This window comes from Eurypyga helias, unplaced genomic scaffold, assembly GCF_000690775.1.
Source record: "Eurypyga helias isolate BGI_N326 unplaced genomic scaffold, ASM69077v1 scaffold14728, whole genome shotgun sequence".
NCBI classification, from domain to species: domain Eukaryota; kingdom Metazoa; phylum Chordata; class Aves; order Eurypygiformes; family Eurypygidae; genus Eurypyga; species Eurypyga helias.
In genome coordinates, this window is record NW_010269101.1 from 41,356 (window position 1) to 53,995 (window position 12,640).

The following is a 12,640-nucleotide window of genomic DNA, read 5'->3' on the forward strand; positions in this document are numbered from 1 at the left end:
AATTAACTCCAAAGAAGTTACATCACAGTAATTCATAAAAACATGTATTAAATTCACTCTCAGTGGCTCACAGCACAGCCCTCCACCTGCAGCCTTCACACAGAAGGAACAGTAATTTCACAGGCAGAAGACCCCCTAGGTCTGATAAGCACGTGGTAACCTCATTAGTAGAAAAACATTTAACTGTGGTTTGGTTATAAGGGAAAATACGCAAGGAAACAAGAAAAAGGTGAAGCCTCTTGTTTACCTGTGTCTTCACGCTCTTGTGTCGCTTCCCAAATATGCAGGACAGGTCATCTTCACTGCGCGAAGAGAGATCCTTACCTGAGAGGGGTAAAGGGGGGGAAAAAAACCCACAACTTTCACATCTGGTGATGACAGGTACGTTTATAACACAAACTGTGACCCATGGAGGTGGAGAATTTGGTTTTGGAGGTGAAAAATAATCAGGAGGTAAAAAATAATCGGGAGGAGAATGTTAAAGACACTAAATAAAGGCTGACCGTGGCTCTCAGACAGGAGGAAACGTGTGTGCGTAGAGGCTGGTGAGGAGACAAACACAGCCTGCTGGGAGATGCCCACAGGGAAACATGTAACAGCCTGTTTTCCCCCAGCTGACACTGCAATTGTCATAGCAAGATGAGGGAAGCAGCCTGCACTAAAGGGAAAGAAGAGTTTTAACCTCCCACACACAAGAAAAGTACAAGGAGAAGCTGCACATCTTGGGATTCTCACAAGATTTTCCCATCTCTGACAGAGTTAGGGAGTTACAGCTCCTCTATGCAGTGGGAAAAAAATATCTTGACTCAGTGGGGGCTTCATGAAATTGCTTCTGAAAAGCAAAACCTCCATTTTTGCAACACACTAGATTATTCCAACTTACAACAATTTTAAGGGTGAAGCAAAGATTTCTCCAAGTTCCAGTAGGACCATTATTCCCACCTGACTATCGTGTGGCCGGCTGAGTATCAGACATGGAGCAGGCAGCGGGAAGAAAAAGGACGTGATGTGACATTCTGATACCAGGAAAGGTTTAGCAAATTCCACAGGGCAGAAATCCACGTTATCCCAACTTTCTGGGGTCTTACTGCACAGCCTCTTGATGTAGTTTCCCAAGCAAGCTGGAGGAGACTGGTGGTTGTTTCCAGCTTTAACTTGGCCAAGGCTTGGAACATGAGACTTACCTTCCTGCTGCTCCTTCTCTCACCCTACACTTTCTTTCCCTGCCTTTCCTCACCACCAAGCATATCCCTCCCCTCTTATTGCATTCTCTAACAGAAAAACAACTCAGCTCAAATCGTTTGCAGCATCACAGTGGAAGAGCTACTAGGAAAGCAATTGAAATCACTGTCTTAACCACACATTGGTGTGTATTTCCCAGATCCAAGTGCGGCCGATGTGTGGTGCCTATGTTCCTCCAGCAGCCAGGCTACAAAACAGCACCAGAAATGGAAGCTGCATTTTCTATGGTCGCTGCTCCCCTCTCCCGCTTTTGTGTGCGCTCGTCTTGTTTAGTCTAAAAGGAAGCAGGATCGGACTTGAACAACAAGGGTCACTACCAGATTAGACTTTCTCAAATAACTTTTCTTCTTTCCCTGAAAAAGGACAGTTTCCCTGTTTGAGACCACAGAGGGTACAATCAAACAGGGGCCTACCTTACAGAAACACTCCAGCCAAACAAATAAAGGATATTGTTAATATGAAAGCTTGTTCCATATTCTACATGCTCAAAAGACACTTGTTTTTTCCTCTATATTTAGTAAAAGGTTAAATCCAAATCAAAATAAATCCTCTTTGTGACTACCTCAAACAGGCCATGGCCTCTGTACTGGCAAGCCCTGAACCAATTTAATTGTTTAATGTCAAGAAGCGGCAGGGTCACGTTAACACGTTTGACTCCTCAGCTGAATTACTTAATCAAAAAACCTGAACCCCAGTATCAGAACTTGGTCCCTGTTCAGCCGTGTCAATTACTTCTGTATTAGCAGAGGCACTTGTTATCAGAAAATATTACCCAGAGCGTGAAAGACAATAAATCAGCCACTCGTGGAAACCGATCCCATCCATACACTGAAACACAATTGCACACTCACACCACGCGTGTGCACGTGAGTGTGTGAAAGGGGAATGCAACCAACAGAGACACAGAGCAAGGGATCAAAAAACGATCAGGAGCCAAAACCAGGGACAGCTGAAATAACGTCATCACTCTCAAAGAAATCACTAAACTCCGTGAGCTCTTGATACAGTTTTTGTGGCCACCAACCACTGTCCTAATTTAGCCAATAAAGCATCTGATAGATGTAAGAGGGCTTTCCTCTTCCTGCCTTCAGGTTTAATCTAATCACTGATCTTATCCACCTGATCTCTTAGCAGGGGTTATTGGAGATTGCAGAGGATAGTGTGGTGCAGATGCCCAAGTAACTGTTACCACCTTTGCCTCCCCCTCCCATCCTCTGCCCACGTAGACATCACTCAGAATATTCACTGTTGCTTTATTCAACTGCTGGTTCCTTCAGGCAGAAATTGTTTTATTCAATAATAACAGCCTAAAGCTACCCAAAATCATCCAAAATAAAGAGGAACAGCATATTATAGCTTTAAGTAAGCTGCTGCAGGGGGTATTTCTAAACCAAGATTTTGCTTGCCAAATTTAGATCCCAGAAGGCAACAGATCACCTTGACACGGTGGTGGTGGTGTTTTTTTAATCTTGGCTAGAGCTTATGAAACAGCAAAACTCCTCTTACCTTTTGCAAACTTCATATAATGGACACGTTTCTTGGAAGATTTGGATTTTTCTTCGAGACTGAACGTCTTCTTTGGATTATTTGCTGAGGACTCTAAAAAAAAAAACAACAAAACCCAAAACAAAACCAAAAACAAAAACCCCAGACCAAAACAGTTTCCAACCATATTAGAGGCACTCTAACCACCAAATTCAAACAGCAGTGCATTTAACTTTCTCAAAACCAAGTCTCAACAACGTATTGCAATATACTACTGAAGGGAGCCTGGTAAATTTTGTCCCTGACATGTTACTGCTTGACCTTTGTTTTGCCACATCCGCTTCCCATTTTCAATCTAATGTAATTTGAAAAGGCAGATACAGGTACTCCAGGTCAAAGGCAAAGTCTAACTTAACACTATTTCTACGGTAAGAAAAGAATAATAGGTCAGGGTTAATTGTGCTGTTTGTTACAAAGTATCTCCAGTGCCCCAGTGTGAGAAAGATGTAAGAAATAGTACAAAGCAAGATACTGAACCTGACTGGGTAGAAAGAAAAGAGACTAGAAAAACATCACACAGACAGGCTTTTCACTTCTAACACTACACCAAGTGCCTCTATCTGGACACAGTCTGATACATCTGTGTAAGGACACTGAACGGTGGCAGAGCTTTTCTGTCCCTGAGGCCAGCTACAAATTGCCACATCTGTACTATTTAATTTTCCTAGCTTCCAGACGAGAGGCTGCATCTAAACTGTCCACTGGGAATGGTCTCTGGGGTTGGCTGTCCCACATTCACTCGGGAGCTGTTAGGGAAGATGTTAGCTTGCGCAGGTCAAAGGCACGTGAAGGATTAGTCCAACTGTTTAACAGCAGAGATATCAAGTTCCTGGGCTGTGGCAGGTTATTTTACTGGTACAGGCATACCCTTTGAATCCACAGAGCCTGTTAATTTATGGGAAATTCTCAGAAGGTGGTAACCTGCTGCCCAGTTAATAACTACTTTATTAGTCCTGTCCTGAAAAGAAATAGGCACCGCAGGATTCTCTGCCCTGTAACTCCACAAAAAGCTACTCTGGTGAAATGTTTTCAACCCCCAGTGGCAACTGGGATGGGTAGGGAAATCAACCCCTACCCTGAGGGCCAAGTTGAATCACCTTTTTCATGCCATCCCAGCCCTGAAAGGTCTGCGGTCCAAGTTTTTCTGATATTGGAATGACAGCACTTCACTGTGTGGTAGTGGCACCTGAAGAGTTACTGACCTAAAAAATGAAATCCGCAGCCTGCAGCGGGACAGCTGACTACCAGATAGCAGTCTGAGATCTTTTCCATTTACACACCAAGACTTAACGAGAAGAGGAAGGAGTAGAAAACCCAGTCTTAGACAGAGCTTGCAGTCAACCTGACAATCCTCAATCAGAAGGGTGTACGGGGAAAGTACCGCAACTAAAACATCCTGACCACTGATCTGCTCTCTGATCCACTTGTACAAGAGAGAACGTTACACAGCAAAGGGTTTCCTCGGGGCTTCCTCCTCCCCTTTACTCTCACAGCAAAAGGGGCAGCAGCACCGCCTTGTGCCTTCGAGGAGGAATTTCACTACGGAAACATGCTGGCACTTGCAGGGGACGGGTAGGCACATCCCCGTGTGTTCTAGTGACTGGTAAATCCTCTGGCAAACTGAGCAAGCACTGCAGGGATATTAATGTGCTTTCTAATGCAATTTAGTCATAGCAATAAAGCCATGTGTCATTTCTATAGTAAATCTGACACAGATGAGTATCCCAAAGCCCGTTACAGACATGGTCAGCATGCTGTTGCCCTGTTTTAGAAACAGGAAAGGGACACCATAATCACCACTGAGTACCCCAGCAAAATAGACAGGAATTAAAACTCCTTACTAGGTGCTTAGCTAGAGAAAAAAAAAAAAGTTAAAACCACGTACATCGAGAGTATTTGAACGTTGGCATACTAACCACCACGGGGCCCTTCCTTCCCGATGTCTAATTGCAATCCAACTCTGGCAACTTCACCAGTTCTTTAAGAACAATGAAGTTTTTCAGCTGACTTTTAATGCAATTTGAAACGGGATGATGGCCAACAATGTAACACTTGATCCTGTAGCACAGCTGCAGGCAGAGTTATCTGCATGAGTTTTGCCAGCTTAAACAATCGCCAAAAAAACAAAGTTTCAGAGCAAATCACCAAACGTGGTCCTGACCGGGAATTTTCAACGCACACCAGTCACTGAAAACTCTTGTCCCAACTCCTAGAAAGATCCAAGGTGAAATAACTGAGTAAACCAGGGAGAAATACGGTTTGCAGGGGCCACTTTGCACAGGTACAGATAGGTGACCCAGGGAATACTGCGCAGATTCAGGAATAAGAGAGCCTTGCTCAATGAACCTGCCTCTGTGCTGACTCACTGTGTCCTTGGGCAAGTCATTTCAGCTCTCTGCTCATCAGCTTGCAGTTTTCCCACCAGTTACACCTAACCGATCTTCCCAGGGCTCAAGTTGGAACTTGGGTAGGATCTAGTTATAAAGGTAGAAAGGAACTTTTGGAATTTCCCTACGACACGCCATTCTACCTCTGGAGGACTTTTAACTACAGCACCAAGCACTGCGTGGCCTCAAAACATGATTCGGGCTCCAATGCACACGGATAACTTACACAGGAACTGAATAACTGCATCAGGTTCAGAATTTTAATCCTAGCTCTCTAGGACTAGAAACCAAGTTTGATTCTTCTTGCTAACTGGTTTTTCTCCTCTTCCTACCTTTCCTCTCCTAGAAAACCTTCTGTTCTCAAAGGCTAAGGATGAATGAACGAACAGTTCCTAAGATCACCAAGGTGGCAACTCTCCCACTAGCAGCACGTGGACAGGCTGTTGCATCCAGACAGAAGCTCTTCATTTTATAACACTCCCCAGAGAATCGTTTACATTTATGACGAGAGTTTAAACCTGAGTCTAACTAAATGAGAGATGAGAAACTGTTTGACGCGTACAGTTCTTCCTGTAAGCTCACACCCACCAGTTTTGCATAACTCCATTTTCAGCAACCAAGGTCAAACCGCACAAAGCTTCTCAAAATTAAAAGACTTTATATTAAATAGCCCTTATGGGAAAGTTGCGTAGTTTCCCCACCTGTGTGCTCTACATCAGGGCTACCAAAAAAAAAAAAAAAAATCACATTATGCTACACTTAAAAGAGGTGGATAACTGAGTCAAAAGCTAAGCAGCAGTTCTCTGAGGACAGGAAAAGTAGGTATTTAAGAATCCACCAGAGCATGGAAGCCAGGCGTGGCAGTAAAAGGAGGGCAAACGCATTGCAGCGGTGAGTGACTGTGTTGTGAGCCTTCACACTGGCTCTGGTTGCTTCATCAAGGTAAGTGCCACTGCAGTACCTCCCAGCAAAACGGCCCCCACGTCGTGATCCTGGATAAAACAAATGAGTTCAAAATTTTATGTTGGCTTTTCCCAACAAAACGTCTTTAATAGAGGCCTGACTGAGAGCAAAACGGATCCGCTGAGATCTTACGGACAAACTGGAGCATGGGCACGGATGGCAACATGTCCTTTGGCTCCCACTGAATTTGGGGGAGAAGGGGGATTTGTCAACCTCAGCGAGGAGACTATTAGCAGCACGAAGGATTGGGCCTCAGCTAGCCTTTTTAGACAAAGAATGGAAACTCTGCTAAGCTTCCAGCATCTGATTGAGCAAAGCATGAACCTACCTGTTTCACCCTGTCCATGGCAATCATTCAGTTCAGCCAGAAGCTGGTTGAAGTCATCCTGATGAGCAATCCAGTTGTCCTGTAAATATCACCCACATGAATACAAAGCAAAAGTCTTCAGAACTAAAAGTTTTGCTAAAACTTAGATATTAAGACTCTGCACTCTAAGAAGTAACTTAACTGTATGTACTCAATCCTTGGTGGGAGGGACCCTGAGAAGCTCCATAGGTGACTAACAGTGGCTTGCTACTCTCACTCCCAAGCCCAGAAATGATAAGGGTTGTGTTTGCAAGAGCTGAGCTGCTGTTTGCTCTGCGTGTCAAGTGTCTGCACAAGATGTTTTCAAAGGTAGGCAGGAAATACTAGTGTAATTTTTCCAGCAACAAAGTTATTTAAGATGTTGATTATGAGACAATCACCTTTAGGACCATGTTCTGCTCTGGCTATGTACCTGAACTCCAGTCAGAAAGGTGACCGTATCAGGAAGAGTAACAGAAGGCATGAAGGGCAGGGCAGAAGACACAGGGAGAAAGCAAGTATTTCAGTGATTCGCTTGGAAACAAAATAAAATCTCTGAATAGTCTGCTCTCAGAATTCACTGTAACCTTTCCAAGCAGGTTACTCCTAAAATACCCAACAAAGCAAAACTAAACTCCAGGTCAAGAGCTTCTGTAGAGACATTCGCACACATACACGCTGCTGCCAGATGTGACCAACAGCTTTCCCCAACGTCCCATTACAAAGATCGTGCTTCAGCTGAAATGGGAGCCATCTCCTTTCCTGAATCTAGTGCTCACCTCGTAATTGATGGTTGCTCCTAACCCCAGCGTGTTGTTTTTCACCTGAACCTTGATATGTTCCGTATTTCCTTGTTCCTGTGCCCCGAGACCCTAAGGAGAATTTAAGAGTAAAAATGTAAAGATTTTACAGCAGTGAATAAGCAATTAGAGCTTTTGTACTGTAAGTTTACAGTGAAATACAACAAGAAATCACAACTTACTATTTATTTGCTTGCCTGTAACTGAATTCATTCACAGCCGTTAGCACAGATGAGATATTAAGTTTTTTTAATTTACTACTTAACCCTCCAGCAAAGTATTATAAACACTAAAATAGCAACAACATTAAGTAGTTGGGTGATTAATCAGGGAGCCACCTGACATTCCTAGGCAAGTCCAAAGTGTTTACAACTTTAAAACAAGACAGTACATAAAAAGAACATGCCTAACACCACAAATACCTCCGTCATTGGGAAGGCAGCTGCATAACGGCTGCAAGACAGATGATACGTGGAATGTAGATACACAATGAAGTTATGGGGGGAGGATACAGGAGGGGAAGGGTCAGACTGGAGCCAGCAGGACATGCAGAACCTCTTCCATCTCACTCACACTAATAAGCTGATGAAGATAGTAGAGTTATTGTTCAAGGCCAGGCTGGATGAGGCTTGGAGCAACCTGGTCTAGTGGAAGGTGTCCCTGCCCATGGCAGGGGGGTTGGAACTAGATGGTCTTTAAGGTCCCTTCCAACCCAAACCATTCTGTGATTCTATGATAAACGTGAGGTTTGTCTATCCTAGAAAACAAATATTCAAATCTGGGAAGCAATCTTTAGGCCAAATATTATCTTTCTTAATTGCACAATTGGGAATTAAAAAAAAAAAAAAACAACAAACAACCAAACAAAAAACATTTGGTTTAAAACTTTATTCCTGGTACCCACCTGTTTTTTTCTTTTAACTGTCACCAGTAACAAACAGTCAGCTCACTGTATGGCTGTAATAACCATGTATGTGGTGGAGAAGTGGAGTAAAGCCCTGTGGATAGATCCTGGGCATATCTAGTATTTGAAGCAATGAGGCATATTTGAAAGTCTGTTGCTATTACAAATCCAGAAGAGTTTATTTGGTCAGTGTGGTGGAAAATTCATCTTGAAACTCCTGCTAACCAAGTATGGAAGCAAGCAGGACACTTGGCTATATATCCTGCCATGACCCAATTCCAAGACATCTAATAACAGGACTAGTGTAAGAAGCTTAATTTCACTGCACAGATGGGCTTTTGCCCATTAATTTGATCAAGCTAAGGTTCCATTTATCTGAGACTGTAGTGGAACAGAGAGACAAATCCTCGTATGGCTACAACCGTTGTAAAGGAAGATCTGGTAGCTCAGATAGGAAACATTGTGAAGAAGGAGTGGGAGGGCAGGTGACAGACAAAACAACACAAGGCCTTCCTTTCACACCCTGACACAAGTAGCGTTCATAATGGCAAACGTGTTAGCTATGGTCAGGGAAGTCGGCTGCCTAAAATACAGCCAGAACATTTAACAGCATTTTTCTACTCTGGTTTACATATCTATTTTAATCTCACACACAGAAAGCACTTATGCATACAATTTCATTAAAAAGACTAAGCTCCATACTCCTAACAGTCTGGTGTAAATCCCAGTGGAACCAATAGCAGTTCCTCGACTTCAGCAGCCTTTTAATCACGGTTTGTGAAATGAGAGGCACTTAGAAGCCTGATGTGTATGTACTAACCATAAAATAACTAAGGCAACGTTAGGCTACACTGAGAAATCCAAGAATAAGCTTATTTTTTCTGGGTTCACAGAGTTGAGACTGATCCTAATTTTATTCCTTTTAAAAAAAGGCTGGGTGAGGAAATCTAGGAGAAGAATTAAATAAATATCATGGGAATTGTGTGTGCATTCATTTCATTAAACATGCAGGCCCAAATTTCAGCTTTGCTGAGGCACATTTAAACTGCTTTTAAGGGGCAGCTGAGAAGTCCACAGCTGCCTGCACCGACCTGGAAATGATTCTTTGTGCCAGAAACCAGTCACCTCACCCCACAGGTACAGGCTGGAGCTGGGAAGGAGCACAGCTCACATAAGGTTGTGTTTTGACCATTCAAGGAACAGACCAGAAGTAACCTTTAAAAACAGGTAAAAGATTAAAGCGGGTCCTGGAGTTGCTTAAAACAGTAACAAAGGCCAGAGAAAGAACTGAGGGCATAAAGGCAACGTAAAGCCTTTAACCATCGCCTGATTTAAGGTGCCAACTCCAGCTCTTACCTGGGGACATGACCTTGTCAAAGAGAGGGTAGAAAAACTGGAAAGCAGGACAGGCACAAGCAAATACCTTTGTAACAAACTGCAGAAATCTAACATTGCTCAAATTCTCTGTGCACTTAAGGAAATAAATCAAATAGGAATAACGTGGCTCCTTTAAACACTGAGATCAAGAGTCCCCCATCAGCCTTCCACCTTTCAGCTAGACAACTTTCTCTTAGATCATACCTTTCCTTTGGACCAGCCCATCTTTTCCAGCATCTTCTGGCCAAATTTAGATTCATCTTTACTCCAGGCACTATTTCGTGGATCCACAGACCACTTCTGCCTTCTACGGGCTAGAGCAGGAAGGAAAAAAAAAAAAATCAAACAGGTTCTATTTACACTTCCATAGTGTCGTTAGCATTTTAGCAATTCAAAAAGAAAAAAAGCTCTGTTGCAAAAAACCCCTAGAACCTGTGCCAGATCAAACCCGTTCTGGGGGTGTCATTTTACTAAACCATACACTACAAAAAGAGTCCAGTGAAAATTTTAATTATTAGTATGAAGAATGCCAAAGTAAAGCTGCTATGGAAGTTGTCATCCCTAAGGATGCGCTGCAGTTCAGGGGAAGCTTTAAGGATTAACACTTAGGTGTACAGACCCAAATTCCATACTTATTCCAACTTTGGTTTACATCTGGCTTCAATATTAAATCTACAGGGGATGAGACTTCAGTGCTGGCTCTCCCAGTCCTGGACAATATCCTCTGGCCAGTCTTCCTTTTAAACTGAACACTGAAGTTTTAATATTTGTGTTCATAGCGAAACCCAAGTCAAAAATCAAACATAAGTGACCAGAGAAACTGAATTACAGAACGCAAACGGGTGGGATTTCAGCTTTCGGATATGCCACAAAATGGTTTATTTGGAAATGGAAAAGTTACCGGAAATGATTGCAGGTGTTAAGAGATCCAAAGGAGAATAAAGGTTCCTTTGTCCCATGCAAGCTACTAAAGAAACAACAGTCCCCCAGGCCCACATGCGTGCGCCTGCCTCTATCACCAGGGCAGCTTCACCGAAACCAAGGAGGAAAAGCTAGCGGAGTTAACCAGTCACTGTAAGCGTGCGCCTAAACACGTGCAGGAAGACAACCTAAATAAACAGGACAAAGAATGGGAGACAGGAAGATTACAAACTTCATTAAACACGATGGGAAACAGTGGATCCAAACCGACCGATTAACCCAAGGCCACCCAACGTCAGTGAGAAGCCAAGTCCAATGAGGCGCTTTCAACATACTCAGGAAGTCATCTTTCCCTCAAATGTAACGCTTAGGATTTGGGCCAGAGGGACAGAATATTACAGGGATGTTAGATTCATTTTTTGCCCAGTTTTGTTTCATTCTTAAAAAACTAACACTGTCAGGATGCACGATGGTGGCTTTTTTTTTTTTAATGTACTTCCAAAGCTTTGAAGCTCAAGGACAAGGGGTAAAAAAGGAAAAGGGGTGACGGGTTTAAATTCAAAGAGAGGAGATTGAGATGGGACATCAGGAAGGAATTCTTCCCGGAGAGGGTGTGGAGGCACTGGGACAGGTTGCCCAGAGGAGCTGTGGATGCCCCATCCCTGGAAGTGTCCAAGGCCAGGCTGGATGAGGCTTGGAGCAACCTGGTCTAGTGGAAGGTGACCCTGCCCATGGCAGGGGGTGGGACTAGGTGGGCTTTAAGGTCCCTTCCCACCCAAACCGTTCTATAATTCTATTAAAACAGGCACTGTGTGGCTGCCCCACAAAAAGTAATCGTCTGATAAAGAATTTCATAAAGCCCCAAATGGTCCATAAAGAAGATTTTACAGTAGGTTAAATGACTGAGTGCTCAGAGGAATCAACACAGCCTTCACTTGGTTCACTGCTCTGTGGGAAAAGAACTGAATTCCAACCTGTTCTGCCTGTGCTGCTAACAAAAGGAGGTAAAGTACCACTGCGGGCTGTGATTTTAACTGCCCAAGCAAATCAGGGTTCCCTGATGAGAACAAAAACTCCAGCTCCCTTAGTGACGTGGCTCACTTCACTCATTTATTGCAGTGTTTGAATCTGGGACAATTAACGAGCTTTCCATCTTCCCTTACCCAAGATGCAAATTATCTCCAAGGACCCAGGTTTCCAGTGGTTTGGGAGGGGATGAATTAAAAAGCTGTCAAGCTGGCAGCAAAATCTAAGTCCTATAAAAACAGGGAACACCTTGGCTGTTGCTTTTGTCTGTAGCAGAGAGTGAAACCGCAACACAAAACCAAAGACAACAAATAGAAGGAATTTCGTAGAGGTTATGCTGCCCAGCTGAGCAGCAGCTCATCTTTTCAATCATATTGATTAATTTTTCCATTTGTTCAAAAACTCTCAATTAACATCAACTTTTCCTCACTCAGTCGCCAAAAACTAACAGTTCAGTGCCTTTTTTAAAACCTAACTATAACCACATTCTACAGTATGCCCATCTTCTGTTATGTCCCCTGTAACGAGTTCCCCAGGTGGTGACTTTGCAAATCCCAAGAAATGAAATTCAGTGCAATCCTTACAGTTGTAAAGGCACCATTATTTACCTAAGGATTTGCCTACACGGTGGAGGTAATCCATGTCAACCGAACATGCGAGTTTAAATTAACCTCCAAATTGAGCTGTTTGATGCAGTTCAACGAATCCACTTTAAAAGTTAATTTCTGTAAATTTTCCGGACTATCTCTCAGTAGAGAAGCCCTAAGATGTTCTAGGAGGACCCTAGCAACAAAACACAGACCCCTAATACCGAGATTTCTCAAGCTTGAAATTTTAAGAGACCTTCCCTTTCCCAGCACTTTTAATCCAAGTATTGCAAACTTGTACTGTTATGGAATTAATCCTCATGCTTCTGTCAGTTTTAACATACTTTTATTGTCAAATAATGTAAGCTAGGCACAGGAAAATAAAGAAACTTGCTTTCATCTTTAAAGAAGTATTTAAGAAAGCCAGGAACAACTTCATGCCACATACAACCACCATAAAATCATCTCTCCTCTCCAAACAAACAATATAGAAGATTGTTTAGCCAACAATTTATCAGAAATGTTTGTTCAGCAATGTCGTA

The 12,640-nt window shown here is 43.0% G+C and overlaps 1 protein-coding gene across 1 annotated transcript; it reads right to left on the bottom strand.

Moving 5' to 3' along the window:
• Nucleotides 1-247: 247 nt before the first annotated feature.
• Nucleotides 248-10,562, bottom strand: LOC104514338 (PIN2/TERF1-interacting telomerase inhibitor 1-like; the record flags this gene model as incomplete). The annotated part of the gene is made up of 6 exons (XM_010157990.1): nucleotides 10,466-10,562; nucleotides 9,769-9,878; nucleotides 7,263-7,355; nucleotides 6,466-6,544; nucleotides 2,749-2,841; nucleotides 248-324 (listed from the first exon to the last, which is right to left on the bottom strand). Coding segments are annotated over exons 1-6 (549 nt in total), but the record flags the coding sequence as incomplete, so codon positions are not given.
• Nucleotides 10,563-12,640: the final 2,078 nt, after the last annotated feature.